The sequence below is a fragment of the Cololabis saira genome, chromosome 3 (genome assembly GCF_033807715.1).
Source record: "Cololabis saira isolate AMF1-May2022 chromosome 3, fColSai1.1, whole genome shotgun sequence".
NCBI lineage: Eukaryota > Metazoa > Chordata > Actinopteri > Beloniformes > Belonidae > Cololabis > Cololabis saira.
The window spans coordinates 4,001,617-4,023,317 of record NC_084589.1 but is presented as its reverse complement, the minus strand read 5'-3'; the positions used below and the strand labels follow the sequence as shown (position 1 = coordinate 4,023,317).

The 21,701-nt window shown below is 42.0% G+C and overlaps 1 protein-coding gene across 3 annotated transcripts in view; it reads left to right on the top strand.

Moving 5' to 3' along the window:
• The window catches only part of ascc3 (activating signal cointegrator 1 complex subunit 3), a 277,397-nt gene that overhangs the window by 97,449 nt on the left and 158,247 nt on the right, over positions 1-21,701 (top strand). For all 3 annotated transcript variants that reach the window (XM_061715394.1, XM_061715404.1, XM_061715413.1), the window contains exon 11: positions 15,723-15,887. In XM_061715394.1, the coding sequence (XP_061571378.1) occupies positions 15,723-15,887 (165 nt within the window). The remainder of the gene's footprint in view (positions 1-15,722; positions 15,888-21,701) is intronic.

Sequence of the window (21,701 nt, the reverse complement as noted above, 5' to 3'; positions counted from 1 at the left end):
GCCAGTGGAACAAGATTTTTTTGTTTGTAATAAGAAGATAAATCTTGTCCCACTGGCAGATTTTCCTACTTATTTCAAATGAAAATTTACTTGAAACAGGTGAAAATTGTCAAATAAGTTATTTTTCTGGTGATGACTCTAAATGTTGAAATAGCAGTAAAACCACATTCATTGATGAAATGACATAAGGGATGGAAAGGAGGGATGTCAGTTTTACAGGGGGGATGATTTGGACCGTTTTTATTTCAGGGGGGGATGATTTGGACCGTTTTTATTTCAGGGGGGATGCCATTCCCCCTCATCCCCCCTTCATCCCCCCTCAACTCCAGTACTGGTTTCAGCACATCCACACAAAGTAATAGTGTCCACATTTGTAAAAGGCCAGAGTTGTCTGAATGTGCTGCTCTCCAACCTTGGTTGTCTTCTCTCCCTCACCATTTCTTTCATCCTGCCCGTTTGATGTTCGTGCTAGAGCGGGGGTTCTGGCAGGACTTCAGTCTCACGCTGTGAGGGAGGACGGGGGAGCATGGAATACTTGAGCATGGCTGCAGAGATCCTGCAGATATGTTACACTTAAATGTTTCTTGTGGCCTTGATTGGGGTCATTATGGAACACTTTACTATCAAAAATGAAATGAGAAATTTGATTCAAATGCCATTTCAAGAAAAATGTATTTGTCCCGGGGGGGTGGGGGTAATTATATGTGTGTGTGTGTGTGTATGTGTATATATATATATATATATATATATATATATATATATATATATATATATATATATATATATATATATATATATATATATATATATATATCTATATCTATATCTATATCTGACTGGAGCTCTTAAAGTTTTAGTTGAACACCCCTGTAATAGATGAATACTGAAGAATAAAGTGGCCGTAGTGCTGTGATGGATAAGATATGATAACTGATCTCAAACAGAATAAAGTGGAGTCGAGCATGAAGACCAATATAAGCATAAAAGAATAAACAGCTTTATGGGGTGAAGGTGCAGGCATGAGGAAAGAAACTAGCAAAAGGAGGTAGATAAAATTCACAGCTTGTTCAGTCGGGAGTGGGGGGTTGTTTCTGATAGTTTGGGGGCGTCAGGAGTTGAGGAACTGGACAGCCCTGGGGACAAAGGTGGTTGGTACCCCTTTCCCACCAAACCGGTTCCAGGCTGGTTCTGGTTCTGGTTTTGGGCCAGTGCTGAGTTTGAGACCGGGTTTTCTGTTTTTACTCACAAAGAACTGGCTCCAGGCCAGAAGAACCGGTTCCAAGGTAGCACCAACTCTTTGCTGGGCTAGAGGAAAGAACCAGCGGATGGGGGGGGGTTATTAAGACCAACAGCAATAACAAGACTGCGAGGCGGAGACATTTTCAAATAAGCAATACATGAATCTGGATGCAGCAAAGCAGCAGTGGTCTAAGGAGGAGACAACCTGATCCACGGAGGGGCTACGTGGACCAAGTCCGTATTAGAGCAAATACATTGTTGTTGCTTCAACTTTCGTAATGACGTAGCTCCACTTAGCACGCCGAGCTATGGAAAAGCAAACCGGTACTCAGCTGGCTGGCAGGTTGAATGACTTGTGCACCAGCACTGACTCCAACCGGTTTGGTGGAAAGAGACATGTGTCCTGCAGCAGGGACAGCGGGGCCGGCGTCCTGAGGGGAGACACTCAAACACTGGGAGGACGGTGTGTGCCTCCTGCGTGATCTGTCCTGCTAGTCCAGGGGTCGGCAACCCAACATGTTTTAGAGCCTTATTGGACCAAAAACACAAAAAACTAATATGTCTGGAGCCGCAAAAAATGAAACTGTCCTCCAGCCCTCTGGAGGTACTACCACCCTCCCTTTTTCTAAAAGTCTTGCCAACCATTGGCCCCGATGTGACAGCCGTTGTACACTCCTCCCCATCTGCAGGTTAAGTCCCCTGGGCTGGATGGTTAAACAACCATCCAGCCCAGATTAAAGAAATGAAATTTGGACCCTGATCTGCCAATTAACTATAGGCCTATATCTAAACTCCCCTTCTTGTCAAAAATCTTAGAAAAGGTTGTTGCCAACCCAACTCTTTCTGTATTAGAAAGGCACAATATTATTGACAAGTTCCAGTCGGGATTTAGAAAGATGCACTCTAATGAAACTGCTCTCTTAAAGGTTTCCAATGACATTTTAACGTCTACTGATGCAGGTGACTGCACTGTGCTGGTCCTACTTGACCCCAGCTCTGCCTTTGACCACTATATCCTGATCCAACGACTCCGTGAGAGTGCTGGCATATCAGGCATAGCCCTGGACTGGATAACATCTTACCTCTCTGACAGAAGCTTCTCACTTTCAAATGGAGACCTTTCATCAGACTCCTCTCCTGTACTGTGGTGTCCCGAAAGGTTCGGTGTTGGGGCCACTTTTATTTTCTCTCTACCTGCTACCCCTGGGACATATTATAAACAGTTACAATATCCCCTGTCATTTATATGCTGACGACATCCAACTACATTTTTCTGTTAAGCCAGGTGAAGTTACAAAGCTATCCATACTCCAAGATTGTATTGGTGCAATAAGAAACTATTTGCAGCTAAACGACAGCAACACTGAGGTTCCGGTTATTGCTCCAGATACGATCACTCCACTAGTTCTTCAAAGCATCGGCACCCTTTCCACTGCTGCTCACTCCAACCTGCACAACCTGGGGGTAATATTTGACCAATCACTATCATTTGACTCCCACATTAAACAGCTGACCAGAACTTGCTTCTTTCACTTACGTAACATCAGCGAACTGAGATCCATAGTTTCCACCGCTGAAAGTGAAATGCTCATACATGCTTTCATCTCATCCCGGATCGACTACTGCAACGCACTTTTCACTGCACTCAGTTCTTCTGCTCTGGATCACCTGCAGTTAGTCCAAAATGCTGCCGCAAGACGACTCACCAGGTCAAACAGATGGTCACACATCACTCCCATACTTAAATCTCTCCACTGGCTCCTGGTTTCATTTAGAAAACAGTTTAAAATCCTCACCCTCACCCACAGAGAACTGCATGGTCAGGCTCTCCTTTATATAACTGACCTACTGGAACTGTATTCACCAGCTTGCCCGCTCAGATCAAATATGCAGAACTTACTGGCCGTCCCTCGCACCCGCCTTAAGACTCGTGGTGACCGAGCTTTCAAGGTTATGGCCGCTAAATTTTGGAATGCTCTGCTTTCTTTTCTTCTTTAGATCTATTGAGTCTGTGAGCTCTTTTAAAAGCCAACTAAAAGCCTACCTTTTTAAACAGACTTTTCTGTAAGTATGTATGTTGAGGATCTCCTTGAGCTCTTTCGTGATCCAGGGTTTGTTGTTGGGGAAGATGTTGAGAAAAAAGTCAAAATTTTGAGAAAAAAGTCGAAATGTAGAGATTAATGTTGAAGTACAATCTCAATAAAAAAGTCGAAATTTCGAGAAAAAGTCGAAATGTTGAGGAAAAAAGTCAAAATGTCGAGAAAAAAGTCGAAATGTTGAGATTTATGTTGATGTACAATCTCGAGGAAAAAGTCGAAATGTTGAGGAAAAAAGTCAAAATGTCGAGAAAAAAGTCAAAATGTCGAGATTAAAAAGGAAAGGAACAAAAAAGGAAAAAAAGAAGAAAAAGGAAAAAAAAGAAGAAAAAGGATAAAAGAAGAAAAAGAAGAAAAAAAGGAAGAAAAAAAGGAAAAAAAAGGTCAAACATTTTTTTTAAAAAGCTCCAGGAGCCACTAGGGCGGCGCTAAAGAGCCGCATGCGGCTCTAGATCCACGGGTTGCCGACCCCTGTCTTAGTTGGTGGATTCAAACCATCCTTGGAGTGTAAGGATGCTTTCGTTGGTTTTCTTTGCCCTCCTTCTAACAGGAGTGTGTGCTGGAGCCGGCAGGATGGCATGGTGATCAGCAGAGCCATGAGGCGGGGACCAGGGGACAGTTCTGTATGGGTTGGCAACTGAACCACAGCATTTGTGAAGTGTCTTCTTCAGGCGTGTGCAGCATGTGATGTACTGATGGTAATCTTTAAGTGATTTATCCGGAGCGCAGTGGTTGAAATAGCCCATGATGAATTTGGGAGAGTCCAGTGATTTATGATCCAGTTTATTAAATGATTCTGTGATGTGTTGGGTAGCTACGGCCGCATTAGCTCTGGGGTGGATGTAAACCAGGATAAGAAAGAGCTGAGGAAACTCTCTGGGGAGATAAAAAGGACCAAGGGAGTAGCTGGATGTCCGGGGTGAACAGTTCCTCCCTCACGACCATCGTCAAGCACCAGTGACTGTGTTTCCATGCATCAATAACCCTTTTAAAACCCCAATATTGGCAATAATGTGAATTTGCACGGCCATGTAAACACCAATAACCCCTTTGAATAACCTGAATTTGCTCATATTCGGGTTTTTAAAAACCTGAATATGAGCCCTGGGTTACTCCTTTTAAAACCTGAATATTGGGTCATGTAAACACCAAACGGAATATCCCCATCAAACGGAACAGGAATTTGTTTTCTGCACATGCTCTGTTCACAAGGAATCCTGGTCTTTTGAGTCCAGGAAGTTCTTCTAAACACGGAGAAACACAAGACCAGGAGGAGACTAATCACTTCATAAATGTAATGAAGGATATGAACATTTCTGCATTTGTAGACGGTAGAAAGTACCGGGATAGAAGATTTACAAGAAGGTGAGAGAAAAATTGCACGAAACAGCATTTGTTTTGGATTTGGATGAGCCCGGCTCTGACGCCGCCCTTCCTCTTCCCCCTCCCGGTTACCTGGTGTTTCTGGTGAGCAGTTATCTTGGCTGCTTGGATTGTTCCGTAGTATTTCCTCAGGAAGCAAGTCTGTGACGATGGCGTAATGTGAAAAATCACTATATTCAAATTTTCTGAGACAGTCCTGTAAATGGCTAGGACTGGATCTGTTCAAGTCTGTAAAAAAAACTTTATAAAGCCACTTTTTTTGTGGTTATATATAAGATAAGATAAGAGATAAGATATTCCTTTATTACTCCCTCAATGGGGAAACTCACAGACACACACACGCATGCGGGGAAGGGGGTAAAAAGGTAAAACAGTAAAGATATATATAATTACAAAATATGGACACTATATACATTGCAGCGGAGATAAAAAGATAAATTAAAGCTGCAAGCAGCGATGAACGGGCCCTCGCACTCACGGCCACCGCCCCCCATAAGCATATCAGAAATGACACCACCCACGACTCTATATGTCAAACCATTCAAAAGTTATAGCAGAAAATCGGGACAACCAATCAGAAGAAGGGGCGGGGCTAATTAAGGCCAAAGAAGCTCAAGGATTCCATACAGAATCTGATGACACCACCCATGACTCTCTATGTCAAACCATTCAAAAGTTATTGCAGAAAATAGGGACACCCAATCAGAAGAAGGGGGGGGGCTAATTTTCACCAATTATGGTCAAGGACTCAATACCGAGTCCCATGACGCCACCCACGACTCTTTATGTCAAACCTTTCAAATGTTATGGCAGAGAAAAGTATTCTAGGGGGCGCTGTTGAGCCGTTAGGCCACGCCCATTTATGCAAACCATTAAATATCAAATTTATCACCAGGCCTGGCTTGCATGCAAAATTTGGTGACTTTTGGAGAGCTATCAAATATGGACCAATCAGATGAAGGGGAGGCGCGCTTTTTGGCATCTAGCGTCGTCACGGTAACACTTTTGAAAGAGAAAAGTAATGCTCATAGTCGCAAGATGGAGACGCACATTTTGATGTATAACACACCTGGGTGCACGTTACGATTGGGGCCGTATTAATTGCCGAAGGAATGGCATAAATTGCGCCAAATTTACACAATTATTTCAAAATGGCTGACTTCCTGTTGGGTTACGGCCATGGCGCCAAGAGACTTTTCTTTAAGTTGCGCCATGATACAGGTGTGTACCGATTTTTGTGCATGTACGTCAAACCGTATTATGGGGCTTGAGGCACAAAGTTTTCCAGGGGGCGCTGTTGAGCCATTTTGCCACGCCCATTAATACAAACCATGAAATATCAAATTTATCACCAGGCCTGCCTTGCATGCAAAATTTGGTGACTTTTGGGGAACTATCAAATATGGACCAATCAGATGAAGGGTGGCGCGCTTTTTGGCGTTTAGCGTCGCCACGGTAACACTTTTGAAAGAGAAAAGTAATGCGCGTAGTCGCAGGATGGAGACGCACGTTTTGATGTATAACACATTTGGGTGCACGTTACGGTTCGGGCCGTATTAATTGCCGAAGGAATGGCATAAATTTCGCCAAAGTGACACGATTAATTCAAAATGGCTGACTTCCTGTTCGGTTTCGGCCATGTCGCCAAGAGACTTTTCTTTAAGTTGTGTACTGATACAGGTGTGTAGCGATTTTCGTGCATGTACGTCAAACCATATTGTGGGGCTTGAGCCACAAAGTTTTCTGGGGGGCGCTGTTGAGCCATTTTGCCACGCCTATTAATGTAAACCATTAAATATCACATTTTTCGCCAGGCCTGACTTGCATGCAAAATTTGGTGATTTTTTGGGCACGTTTAGGGGGGCAAAAATGCCCTCCTTCCGTCAGAAGAAAAAGAAAAAGAAAAAGAAAAAAAATTCCTACAGATACAATAGGGCCTTCGCACTGAAGGTGCTCGGGCCCTAAAAATGTAAGATAAAAAAATAGTGCAAAGGAAAGAAAAACAGTGCAAAAAAGCAGGTAGAATGAGTATATCAATCTTTTGATCTGCTACAATGATGTAATGAATTTCCGCATTTCTCAACACTTTGAGATTCATTCGATTAATTCAATAAATATCTTAATTAATCAATCGATCTGCTTTTTTAATCACTTGACAGCACTAATTAACATGTTTTAATACATATGTTTTTATAATAAATTGTTGATGTTACTTTTGAATTACAGCACATGAAGTTCTATTCATACAGTTCTATTTATACAGCTCCATATGCCACATTTGCAAGGTTGTCATTGCTAATTATTACTGGTTGGTTATGTAAATATCTGTCTCTTACCTTTCCACTCCGTTCTCCTCCCACGTGCCTGATCCTCCTACACCCTCCACTCCATGCTGCTGCAGTTACCATGGAAACAGAGAGGCTTTAGAAGGACGATGCCACATGGATGCCAGTGTGATGGCGGCTGGCGTCCTGGGAGTGCGTGGTCCAGAGAGGGAATATCAGTTAATGACATGAAGGCAGGAGCCGTCTCAGAGAGACAGGCTGGAGCTGAGGACGGTGTCAAAACGTCCAGTCACATCATGACAAACGGAAACGGCTGCTGATATCTTCAGCCAATTTCAGCCTTAATACATTTGATATAAAAGAGAATGCTAAAAACCAAATTGTTGGTGACAACATAGGCAGAAACCATAAAAGGCATCTGTGAACTGGTTAAAATAATTACTGACCACGTTTACATGCAGTCAAAATTGGGGTTATTGCTAATATTCCGGTTACTGAAACATTGGGAATATTCCGTTTACATGGTAATTAATCATTCAGGATATCTGGATCAAACCAGCGACGCACGGAGAACGTCATGAAGCAATTACCGTCATTTCCACTTCTTCTTCCTGTATCCAAATTCAAAACAAATGCTGCTTCGCTCAACTTTTCTCTCACCTTCTTTTAAATCTTCTATCCCGGTACTTTCTACCGTCTACAAATGCAGAAATGTTCATATCCTTCATTACATTTATGAAGTGATTAGTCTCCTCCTGGTCTTGTGTTTCTCCGTGTTTATAAGAACTTCCTGGACTCAAAAGACCAGGATTCCTTGTGAACAGAGCATGAGCAGAAAACACATTCATGTTCCGTTTGATGGGGATATTCTGTTTGGCGTTTACATGACCCAATATTTGCGTTTTAAAAGGATTATTTTCGGGTTATTCAAAGGGGTTATTGGTGTTTACATGGCCGTGCAAATTCGGGTTATTGCTAATATTCTGGTTTTAAAAGGGTTATTGATGCATGGAAACGCAGTCACTAAAATGTCATGCTGTGTTGATCAAGACTGAAGATCCTTATTCTCCACTTGATCACTTATCATGAGGTCTCTGAGTAACTTATGAATTAGTCTTTCTTTACGGCACCATTCACTTATCTGTGCGGACCTGACCACTAGCAGAGATGCTGCTTTCTCCCTCTCACCCGGTCCAACAACAGTCCGTCCGGAACCACACTCTGTTATTGCATCAGGATGCACCAGGGAAATTAGTGCATATCTTTTTCTTTTCTTTTCAACTCCTCCCAACTGAAGGTTTTGGAACGATTTAGAAAGTTTCTCAAATAAATTGCCCAGTTGACGACAGCTTTTAACACGATGGGGGCAAAAACAGTGAATGCTGACGGGGAATGTGATTATCTCTGAGCTGACGCTGGAAATGCTCCTGACTGACTGAAACTGACGCACTGTTCATGTGTCAGTCACTTTACAGTGTTCAACTCATTTATATGTAGAAACTTAAGAGCAAGTCAACGTTCCCTCCCCCACACTTGGCTTTGCACAAGAGCATTTCAGGTCTGTGGAAACACTGGATATTATTTAGTGACTGACTGGCCACGGTTACATGATGTTTTTTAATTCGGAATTAATTATTCCAAATTAAATTATTCCAAATTAAACTATTTTCCCTCGAGTTTACATGGAAATAGTAATTCCGAATTGAGGTTTATATGGAAAACATGTTTGATGGTCTTTCTCCAATTCCTCTCCAGGTCTGGGGGTTGGGAAGGTTCTGATTGGATAGGGGGCGGACCGGAAGTTAAACAACCAGAAAAAAAACAAACTTAGCCGCTACAACTTTGAAAAGATCACAATTTTGATGTTTCCTGTTTCCATCTGTTCTTTTAATTATTTCCAGGTCCTCCAAGCTACAAAAGTAGTTCCTGCTCATCAATCACATACAGTTCTATTTCTTGACTTGCTTTTGCAAGTCTAGAAATAGAAAGCCTTTATTATCATTATACTTCTACAATGAAGGGCAGGCAGCAGCTCCGTCAAAGTGCACACATGCAAGACTATATAAACAAGTACTGTAAACAACAAAAATGAACAAAAAAAGGAAACGTGTGCATATATATATATATATATATATATATATATATATATATATACAATATAAGAAAAGAGTGAATGGGAAGATAAAAATGTACATGAATCTTGCACTTGAATGGGTGGAAGAATATGGCACTTGAAAGGATGGAAGAGTATTGCACTTGAAAGGATGGAAGAGTATTGCACATAGATAGGTAAGGAATATTGGGACATTATGGACAGCAAATAGAAAATATTGCACAGTATGAGGTAGTTTATTGGTTGAGAAAGTTCACAGCTTTGGGGAAGCAGCTGTCCCTGAGTCTTTTTGTTCGGGATCATAAGGACCTGAAGCTCCTCCCAGAGGGCAACAGGTCGATGAAGTGGAAACCGGGGTGGGTGTTGTCCTTTACAATGTTCCTGGCCCTGCTGAGGCAGCAGGAGCTGTAGATATCAGACAGGGAGGGCAGAGAGGGCAGAGGGCAGCCCGTGATCTTCTGTGCTGTGTTTGCCCCTCTGCAGCCTCTTCCTGTCTGCTTCTGTGCAGCTGGAGTGCCACACTGTCACGGCATGGGTCAGCAGGCTCTCTATGGTGGAACGGTAGAAGGTAGAAGGTCAGCAGGCTCTCTATGGTGGAGCGGTAGAAGGTAGAAGGTCAGCAGGCTCTCGATGGTGGAACGGTAGAAGGTAGAAGGTCAGCAGGCTCTCGATGGTGGAACGGTAGAAGGTAGAAGGTCAGCAGGCTCTCGATGGTGGAACGGTAGAAGGTAGAAGGTCAGCAGGCTCTCTATGGTGGAACGGTAGAAGGTCAGCAGGCTCTCGATGGTGGAACGGTAGAAGGTAGAAGGTCAGCAGGCTCTCGATGGTGGAACGGTAGATGGTAGAAGGTCAGCAGGCTCTCGATGGTGGAACGGTAGAAGGTAGAAGGTCAGCAGGCTCTCGATGGTGGAACGGTAGAAGGTAGAAGGTCAGCAGGCTCTCTATGGTGGAACGGTAGAAGGTAGAAGGTCAGCAGGCTCTCGATGGTGGAACGGTAGAAGGTAGAAGGTCAGCAGGCTCTCGATGGTGGAACGGTAGAAGGTAGAAGGTCAGCAGGCTCTCTATGGTGGAACGGTAGAAGGTAGAAGGTCAGCAGGCTCTCGATGGTGGAACGGTAGAAGGTAGAAGGTCAGCAGGCTCTCGATGGTGGAACGGTAGAAGGTAGAAGGTCAGCAGGCTCTCGATGGTGGAACGGTAGAAGGTAGAAGGTCAGCAGGCTCTCTATGGTGGAACGGTAGAAGGCCACCAGCAGCTGTGTGTTCAAGTTCTCCTTCCTCAGCACCCTCAGGAAGTGTAGCTGCTGCTGAGCCTTCTTCACCAGTGCAGTGGTGTTGACGGACCAGGAGAGGTCTGCAGTGATGGGGACGCCCAGGAACTTGAAGGACTGCACTTGCTCCACACAATCACCGTTGATGTGCAGGGGGGCGGGGGCGGCTTGGTTCCGCCTGAAAACCAGGATGAGCTCCTTGGTTTTGGTGGTGTTCAGTGCCAGGTTGTTCAGTGCACACCACTCACCAAGTTTAAGGACTCATCTCTGTAGGCCGCCTCGTTTCCCCCTGTGATCAGCCCCACCACCGTTGTGTCATCAGCAAACTTGACAATGACGTTCTCTCGGTGGGCGGGGCTGCGGTCCGATGTGTAGAGGGAGTACACTAGTGGGCCCAGCACACAGCCCTGAGGAGAGCCAGTGCTGAGAGAGGGAGTACAGTAGTGGGCTCAGCACACAGCCCTGAGGAGAGCCAGTGCTGAGAGTGCGGGGGGAGGAGAGGTGAGCACCGAGCTTCACGCGCTGGGGTCGGTTCACCAAAAAATAGAATAGCATTAAAGATTAAACTAAACATAGAATGTGCGTATGCACGTACAGTGGGGAGAACAAGTATTTGATACACTGCCGATTTTGCAGGTTTTCCCAACTGTGAGTGATGGAATCTAAAAAAAAATCCAGAAAATCACATTGTATGATTTTTAAGTAATTAATTTGCATTTTATTGCATGACATAAGTATTTGATATATCAGAAAAACAGAACTTAATATTTGGTACAGAAACCTTTGTTTGCAATTACAGAGATCAGACGTTTCCTGTAGTTCTTGACCAGGTTTGCACACACTGCAGCAGGGATTTTGGCCCACTCCATACAGATCTTCTCCAGATCCTTCAGGTTTCGGGGCTGTCGCTGGGCAATACGGACTTTCAGCTCCCTCCAAAGATTTTCTATTGGGTTCAGGTCTGGAGACTGGCTAGGCCACTCCAGGACCTTGAAATGCTTCTTACGAAGCCACTCCTTAGTTGCCCTGGCTGTGTGTTTCGGGTCGTTGTCATGCTGGAAGACCCAGCCACAACCCATCTTCAATGCTCTTACTGAGGGAAGGAGGTTGTTGGCCAAGATCTCGCGATACATGGCCCCATCCATCCTCCCCTCAATACGATGCAGTCATCCTGTCCCCTTTGCAGAAAAGCATCCCCAAAGAATGATGTTTCCACCTCCATGCTTCACGGTTGGGATGGTGTTCTTGGGGTTGTACTCATCCTTCTTCTTCCCCCAAACACGGCGAATGGAGTTTAGACCAAAAAGCTCTATTTTAGTCTCATCAGACCACATGACCTTCTCCCATTCCTCCTCTGGATCATCCAGATGGTCATTGGCAAACTTCAGACGGGCCTTGACATGCACTGGCTTGAGCAGGGGGACCTTGCGTGCGCTGCAGGATTTTAATCCATGACGGCGTAGTGTGTTACTAATGGTTTTCTTTGAGACTGTGGTCCCAGCTCTCTTCAGGTCATTGACCAGGTCCTGCCGTGTAGTTCTGGGCTGATCCCTCACCTTCCTCATGATCATTGATGCCCCACCAGGTGAGATTTTGCATGGAGCCCCAGACCGAGGGAGATTGACCGTCATCTTGAACTTCTTCCATTTTCTAATAATTGCACCAACAGTTGTTGCCTTCTCACCAAGCTGCTTGCCTATTGTCCAGTAGCCCATCCCAGCCTTGTGCAGGTCTACAATTTTATCCCTGATGTCCTTACACAGCTCTCTGGTCTTGGTCATTGTGGAGAGGTTGGAGTTTGTTTGATTGAGTGTGTGGACAGGTGTCTTTTATACAGGTAACCAGTTCAAACAGCTGCAGTTAATACAGGTAATGAGTGGAGAACAGGATGGCTTCTTAAAGAACAACTAACAGGTCTGTGAGAGCCGGAAGTCTTACTGGTTGACAGGTGATCAAATACTTATGTCATGCAATAAAATGCAAATGAATTACTTAAAAATCATACAATGTCATTTTCTGGATTTTTTTTTTAGATTCTGTCACTCACAGTTGAAGAGTACCTATAATAAAAATTACAGACTTCTACATGCTTTTCAAGTGGGAAAACCTGCAAAATCGGCAGTGTATCAAATACTTGTTCTCCCCACTGTATGCAGGTCATGTGTGTAGGTAAATGTCACCCCATGGAAACTAAATATCCATAAATATCTAACTAAAGACATGGTATCAAGTGTGTGTGTGTGTGTGTAAGGCAGGGAATGTCGGCAGTGCCTCCCAGATGGCAAGTGTGTCTCGGCTGCGGAATGAATAAGGAGACGTCAACATTCATCTGAAGAAATGACATGGCTGAGGAAATGTTTTCTACGTCTGCTAAAGATGTAGAAAACAACAATAAATCTTCTTTGTGTACTTCCTACCTGAAGCTTGTGTTTACAACCGCTGAAATATCTGCAGAATGACGTGTCCTGTAAGAATCCCTACAAGGCCGTCTGTCAAACAGAACAAAGCACACAGAACACGCATGTTCCGGTCAGCTCTCTCCTCCAGGCAGCATGAGAGACTCCCCGTTGTGTTTGCTGGCAGGCCGGTAATGAGGGAACAAGGAGCTGCTGCTGCTGGAACCTCGCTGTGGCCATTTACAAGGTGTTTCAACAACAAATGCGATGAAAACACAGTCAGACAAACACAACAGGTCTCTGTGTCTGTCAGTTACCTCCGGCTTCAGGTCTCTAGGGTTTCGTTTCTGATTGCTACTCAGATGTAAAACCACTGGCTAGAAAGCAGGAATGTTACGTCAGTCTCAACAGCACGGTATGTTCATCTCTAAAGGCAGACTTGGTTGTTACCCTAGGGTAGGGGTCGGCAACCCGCGGCTCTAGAGCCGCATGTGGCTCTTTAGCGCCGCCCTAGTGGCTCCTGGAGATTTTTCAAAAATGTTTGACCTTTTTTTCTTCTTTTTTTCTCTTTTTTCCTTTTTTCTCTCTTTTTTTCCTTTTTTCTCTTTTTCTTCTTTTTTTTCTTTTCTTTTTTCTTCTTTTTTCCTTTTTTTCTTCTTTTTTTCCTTTTTTCTTCTTTCTTTTCTCTTTTTTCTTCCCTTTTCCTTTCCTTTTTATTTTATTAATTGTGTTTTTGGTCCAATATGGCTCTAAAACATTTTGGGTTGCTGACCGCTGGTGTAGATTATATGCACTTTGTTCCCTGCAGTTTTGCAGCGCAGCTCCGCCCACTGCAGACCCCTCCCACTGCAGGCCCCGCCCACTGCAGACCCCGCCCACTGCAGGCCCCTCACACTGCAGGCTCCGCCCACTGCAGGCCACTCCCTCTACAGGCCCCGCCCACTACAGGCCCCGCCCACTGCAGACCCCGCCCACTGCAGGCATGGACAGACTATAGTGTGAATCTACCGATCAGCGCGATGCAGGCGTTGACATAAGAATATACTTACTACTAAATCCACCCACCTGTAATCTTTATTTAAAAAAACAGCTTTTCTCTGTCCCTGTTGCGGTTAATTTAGTAATGTGTTCATTAATAAAACCAGTTCTTCCAGGCTAATATTGAGATTGTTTTCAGATGTATGGACTTGTTATCTGATTAAGTTGTCACAATTACTGTGAGGAACCTAAATTATCTTCCACGCAAGTCCTAGTGTCAGTGGATTTAAGGCATCGATTTCAGTCTCTGTGCCTTCAGTTGATGAATAGACTAAATAGCATTTTTCAGCCAAACAATGGGATGTATTTTCTGCACTTCCTTGTGTGTGTTTGTGAAGCAATTAAAAAAGCACTTTGGCCCATGCTCCATTTTCCAGGACCTCCATTTAGATCAACTAGTAGCTTAAATTAGGAGCAGGCGCTTCCTTTTCTGTGAACATGCCAGTCTCTAATGGCTGGATACATTGATTTAAATTCAAACTAGAGGGGATTTAATGAACTGTTTTTATAGGAAGAGTTTAATAGGAATTTGCAGGCACCCGGACAGGTTGCCAAATAATTCACACACGATTAATTATGCATTGTAGTGTTTTTCCTGAAATGAGGGAATAAAAGTGCACTGGAATTGTATTTAGTCAGCAATGTGCTGAGAAGGTGTCTGTTTACATCTGATACAGATAAAATGTTGGTACTGTTGATTATAATTAGTGTGACAGGAATGCCAGAACAAAAGCAAATGTGCTGACTCTGGAGCACAAACAGAGCAGGATATGATCATGTTGTGGAGTGAATCATGAGCATCTTCCAAACACTGTTGTTATAAAGCGCAGAGAGTGTGAGTAATGTTCTACAGCTGTTATTATGGTATGTTGTTCTGGGGATTTGGTGCTTCTGTCTGTGTTGTAATGAGCAGAGCTACGGACTATTGGGTTTTGATGAGCCGTGAATCTGACATCATATTTTTCAATGGTAGTGTCACTGAGAGAGCTGGAGTCATGTTTTATATCAGAGGTCTGCAACCCAAAATGTTTTAGAGCCATATTAGACCAAAAACACACAAAAAAAATGTCTGGAGCCGCAGAAAATGAAAAGTCTTGTATCAGCCTTAGAATGAAGACAACACATGCTGCATGTTTCTATATTAGTTAGAACTGGGGGAAGATTTTTTATTTCATTATGCACCTCGAGAAAAAAGTCAAAATGTTGAGAAAAAAGTTGAAATGTCGAGAAAAAAGTTGAAATGTCCAGAAAAAAGTTACAATTTTGAGAAAAAAGTCGAAATGTCGAGATTAAAAAGGAAAGGAAAAAGGAAGAAAAAAAGAAGAAAAAGGAAAAAAAGAAAAAAGAAAAAAAGGAAAAAAAAGGTCAAACATTTTTGAAAAAGCTCCAGGGAGCCACCAGGGCGGCGCTAAAGAGCCGCGGGTTGCCGACTCCTGTTTTATACTGTCCAGGCACGGTTACATAAAACATCAGGTCAATGGGAGAGAGAACTAAACTGTCTCAAAATGTCAGCATAATCCTCTTTGTTAAAGTGTACATGGTACATTCCATTTTCATTCATTAAAGTACTCCAAAAGAAGAACAAGCGTGCACAAACGAGAGCTGGTAGAAACATCCACACAGTTCCATTAAAGGGCATAGGTCAATTCTCCGAGGAAAGTTCACTTTCTGTCATTTCATTGTTGTTTCCATCTCCAGTAGCACCGTTGGGGAAACCAGCTCCATCTTCTTTGTGCTAACAGATGTTGGCATTGCTCACTCCAAACCTATTTCTTGTTTATTTTCTATGTCACATTGATGTAGCAAAAGGAAGATCACTTGTTATTCATATATTATCCATTTATTATGCCTTAATTTGCAGAAAGAGCAGCCCCCGTAGCCCACTGTGTCCTGTGTTGTTTCCAGATGTTGGTGACGACCCCAGAGAAGTGGGACGTTGTGACTAGGAAGAGTGTCGGAGACGTGGCTCTCTCCCAGATTGTGCGTCTTCTAATCTTGGATGAAGTTCACCTTCTCCATGAAGACCGAGGCCCGGTGCTGGAGAGCCTGGTGGCCCGGACCATCAGACAGGTACGTGCCGCTCCCCGGCCCTGAATCGCCAACATCGTCCCGTTAGTAGCTGTGGAAAGGTGGGACAGCATTTCCAATGGCCAAAACAGTCTAGTTAACAAACACGTGCCCAACTGTTTCCCTAAATAAAACCCTAGAAGGTAGGAATGGGTGATATTTTACTGTTCACGTCACGATATAGCGTCCAAAAAATTCCCCACGGTAAGAATTTGTCATCTCGCGGTTAAAATAATAAATTCCTGTTGATGACCTTTTTTTGTAAAGCTGATTTATGATTCTGCGTTAAATCCACGCACAACGTACGTGAAGGGTGGATGGATGGATGGATGGATGGATGGATGGATATGAGCCTGAAAGAAAGAAAGGAGCCTGAAAGAAAGAAAGAAAGAAAGAAAGAAAGAAAGAAAGAAAGAAAGAAAGAAAGAAAGAAAGAAAGAAAGAAAGAAAGAAAGAAAGAAAGAAAGAAAGAAAGAAAGAAAGAAAGAAAGAAAGAAAGAAAGAAAGAAAGAAAGAAGGATAAATTCCCGTTGATGAGGTTTTTGTGTAACAAACATGGAGGATCTGAGTCATTCCAGTTTTGCAGTACAGGTGTAACTCATTTAATTGTTTTTTATCAATTCAATTTAATTTAGTTTAGTTTAGTAGCATTTAGTATTCTTTTAGAGCAGTGATTTGGGGGCTCCAAAGACTGAATGTGGTGATAGATTTATAGTTACAAAGGTGGAGTTGAATTTGTATTTTTTTATCGTCATTTTTATCGTTATTGGGATAAATGCCAGAAATGATTGTGATACATGTTTTAGTCCATACCGCCCATCCCTACTAGAAGGTCATTCTTTTCAGTCCTTTCACAACTTTTCTTGTATTCCTTTCCTCCTCCTTCTTTTTAGTTTTTTATACCTATGTACCTTGATTAAATCCAAGACACAGCCAATGGAACATCAGGTTTCAGTGTGTCAGAAACGCTGAGCGTTTTGTTGCTGTTTCTTGATCTCCACCAAGCATGCACAGATGCAATTACACTCTAAACACAAAAGCTGTTGTCCATCTCCCTTTTTTTTAAAATACATTTTAATTAAAATAGCTAAAAAAGGAAAATTGGGAACATTCTTTGAAAGCAGGTTTTAAACATCTTACCCATCTGAGTCTATTTAAAGTGTGGAAATAATTGTTTATGCTGCAATTTCAAAAGGAGCTCACGAGTTGCACATCCCTGCAAAGATGAGTATAAACCAGGGGTCACCAACCCTGGTCCTCGAGGGCCGGTGTCCTGCATGTTTTACATGTTTCCCTGCTTTAACACACCTGATTCTAATTAATCATCGTCATCAGCTTGTCATCCAGGGCTGCACAGTTCTGTTGATGACACAGTCACTTGTATCATGGTGCAATGAAGCAGAGAAACATCTAAAACCTGCAGGGACACCGGCCTTCGAGGACCAGGGTTGGTGACCCCTGGTATAAACAGTCCAATGATTACAAATGATGCTTCAAAATAAAAAATAAAAAAAGAGTCTCCACTAGAGCACTCTTCAAAAAAGGGTCCCAATGACATACAAACAATATAAATACTGTCCCACTTGCACCTTGGTCTGGAACAGGGGTCAAAACCCAAAATGTTTTAGAGCCATATTGGACCAAAAACACAAAAAACAAATATGTCTGGAGCCGCAAAAAATGAAAAGTCTTGTATCAGCCTTAGAATGAAGACATCACATGCTGCATGTTTCTATATTAGTTAGAACTGGGGGAAGATTTATTTTTCATTATGCACTTCGAGAAAAAAGTCGAAATGTCGAGAAAAAAGTTGAAATGTCAAGATTAATGTTGAAGTACAATCTTGAGGAAAAAGGTCGAAATGTCGAGAAAAAAGTCGAAATGTTGAGATAAGTCAAATGTTAACAAAAAAGTCGAAATGTTGAGAAAAAAAGTCAAAATTTCGAGAAAAAAGTCAAAATGTCGAGAAAAAAGTCGAAATGTCGAGATTAAAAAGGAAAGGAAAAATGAAGAAAAAAAGAGAAAAAAAGGAGAATAGAGAAAAAAAGAAAAGAAAAAAGAGAAAAAAGGAAAAATTAAAGCTGCAAGCAGCGATGAACGGGCCCTCACACTCACGGCCACCGTCCCCCATAAGCATATCAGAAATGACACCACCCACGACTCTCTATGTCAAACGATTCAAAAGTTATAGCAGAAAATAGGGACAACCAATCAGAAGAAGGGGCGGGGCTAATTCAGGCCAATGAAGCTCAAGGACTCAATACCGATTCAGGTGACACCACCCACGACTCTCTATGTCAAACCATTCAAAAGTTATAGCAGAAAATAGGGACAACCAATCAGAAGAAAATTTTCACCAATTATGGTCAAGGACTCAATACCGAGTCCCATGACACCACCCACGACTCTTTATGTCAAACCAGTCAAATGTTATGGTAGATAAAAGTTTTCTAGGGGGCGCTGTTGAGCCGTTAGGCCACGCCTATTAATGCAAACCATGAAATATCACATTTTTTGCCAGGCCTGGCTTGCATGCAAAATTTGGTGACTTTTGGAGAACTATCAAATATGGACCAATCAGATGAAGGGGGGGCGCGCTTTTTGGCGTCTAGCGTCACCACGGTAACACTTTTGAAAGAGAAAAGTAATGCACGTAGTCGCAGGATGGAGACGCACATTTTGATGTATAACACACCTGGGTGCACATTACGGTTCGGGCTGAATTAATTCTTGAAGGAATGGCATATATTGCTCCAAAATTACGCGATTAATTCAGAATGTTCAAAATGGCCGACTTCCTGTTCAGTTTCGGCCATGGCGCCAAGAGACTTTTCTTTAAGTTGCGACGTGATACAGGTGTGTACCGATTTTCGTTCATGTACGTCAAACCGTATTGTGGGGCTTGAGGCGCAAAGTTTTTTCTGTCTGAACCAATCAGATGAAGGGTGGGCGCGCTTTTTGGCGTCTAGCGTTGCCACGGTAACACTTTTGAAAGAGAAAAGTAATGCGTGGTGTCGGAGGATGGAGACGCACATTTTGATGTATAACACACCTGGGTTCACGATACGGTTCGGGCTGAATTAACTGCCGAAGGAATGGCATAAATTTCGCCAAAATGACACAATTAATTAAAAATGGCAGACTTCCTGTTCATTTTCGGCCATGGCGCCAAGAGACTTTTCTTTAAGTTGCGCCATGATACAGGTGTGTACCGATTTTCGTGCATGTACGTCAAACCGTATTGTGGGGCTTGAGGCACAAAGTTTTCCGGGGGGCGCTGTTGAGCCATTTCGCCACGCCCATTAATGCATACCATTAAATATCAGATTTTTCGCCAGGCCGGTCTTGCGTGCAAAATTTGGTGACTTTTTGGGCAAGTTTAGGGGGGCAAAAAGGCCTTCCTTTTGTCAGAAGAAAAAAAATTCCTAGATACAATAGGGCCTTCGCACTGAAGGAGCTCGGGCCCTAAAAAGAAGAAAAAAAGGAAAAAAGAGAAAAAGAAAAGGAAAAAAAAGGTCAAACATTTTTGAAAAAGCTGCAGGAGCCACTAGGGCGGCGCTAAAGAGCCACATGCGGCTCTAGAATTGCGGGTTGAGACCCCTGGTCTGGAAGAATAAATGATTTTCTCTGACTGTGATCGGCATGTGTTTAAGCAGGAGCCAACGTAGACTGTTCACATTCTTTAATTGTTATGTAAATGTACAGTCATATAAGTGAGTACAGACTGTTTGGTCCAATATCCTATTCAAATGTCAGTCTGCGGAGGGAAATTGATAAATGGAAAAGATGTAAAGAGATATATATTTAGAATGCATAGAACCCCGGTGACTCAATCATGCGTCATGTGCTTTGAATTACATTGTAATCCTGAAAATTCCTCCATGAATACAAGTCCTTTGTGCGTGTCCTTGGCCCTGAGCGATGAGACTCCCCATGCAGCCGCTTCAGCAAATCCCTGGGAATTGTTGCAACTGGACACGACAGAATTCATGTTGTCGCTCTGACATGAACACGTATGAATTCACACTCTTTAGGTCCAATATACTGTATAAACCGGCTGTTTCTTGTAATAGAAACCAGCAAAACCAAGCTGGATTTCATCCAGTGTGACTTTACAGTAAGATAAGTTCAGCCATTATTATGCATGACTCTGTGTTCACTTGTGTCTATTTATAACAGCTCTCTGTGGTTAATATTTCATCCACCTGACCTAAAAACCATCAGCCGCAGCAATATCTCATTACTACCACAAAGCCTTTAGAAAGGTCATAAATAAGGATTCTGTAGTAATATTAAGTGCTTCAAACTAAACATGTAGAGAGAGAGATTTGCAACAAAACCAAATGGGGAGGAGTTTTGAGAAAACATAAACAAGGTTAGGTAAAAGTTAATATGTGGTTCCTCCACAAATTTTACATAGGTGAATAGCCTACACTGTTACAAATATTGTGCTTGATCTACTTAAAAAAATGAAGGCAACTTTTTGCATGAGATTATTATGTAGATCAAGAAAGACTAGTCTTTGTATAAACTACTTTTTACTACAATTTTTTGTATATTAATAATACATTTTGCAAGTACAGTCAACTTAATTGTGTTTACTTTATTTATCAAAATTAAATTGACTTTACTTGCAAATGAATTTTGTACATACTAAAAATTAAGTAGTTTATTCAAAGACTAGTCTTTCTTGATCTACATAAAAATCTCATGCAAAAAAGTTGCCTTAATTTTTAAAAGTGGATCAATCAAGATATTTTTTACTGTGGTTTCTACTTAAACAAATAAAGCATGTTTCATCTAAACGTTGGTCAATCTGCCCAAGAGATTAAAACTGTTAAAGGAAAGGTAAATACAACAAGATAATGCTTGTTGTGTAAATGAAAAGATTACCTGGGATCACATAAATACTGCTGGTTAAGGAAAAAATGCACAATGTCTTGTTTTTTGAACAAATGAAGATTAAGTTCAAAACTAGATGTATTCATGTAAAGCAACAAACTTCATTTTTAATAGTTAATATCACAGATTTAAATATGTTATATTTACATGCGCGTAGATTTATTTTTTTCAGTGTATAAACATGAAATTAAGTTTGGTGTAATTGTCACACCTGGGTGACTGGAGGGCAGTGCACCGATGTATCGTTATAACCAGTACTGGAGTTGTAAAAGAATCAGGAGGGATGGTGGATTTGATCATATGGGGACAGATCATTTGTGCTGATTACAAATAATATAATATATTACAAATAATAGCAGTGACCAAAACAGCTGCAGAAATACTGCAGGAATGACATAGCAGCAGTTAAATGCAGCCTTCTGTAAGCTTTAAATATCCACTGGGCTTACATCAAATACATCAAAACACAACAATAAAAAACACTTTTCTGAACTTATCAATATGACTCTGTCCTTCACAGGATAAGTAACATGGATCACTGCAAAAACTCACAATCTTAACAAGAATATTTGTCTTATTTCTAGTTAAAATGTCTCATTTTAGTAAAGAAATCTCATTACACTTAAAACAAGACTCATCACTGGAAAAAAACAACAATTTTCACCTGTTTCAAGTAGATTTTCACTTGAAATAAGTAGAAAAATCTGCCAGTGGAACAAGATTTTTTTGCTTGTAATAAGAAAATAAATCTTGTTCCACAGGCAGATTTTCCTACTTATTTCAAGTAAAAATGTACTTGAAACAGGTGAAAATTTTCAAATAAGTTATTTTTCTGGAGTTATTTTTCTGGTGAGACTCTAAATGTTGAAATAGCAGTAAAACCACATTCATTGATGAAATGACAAGGAAAGGGGG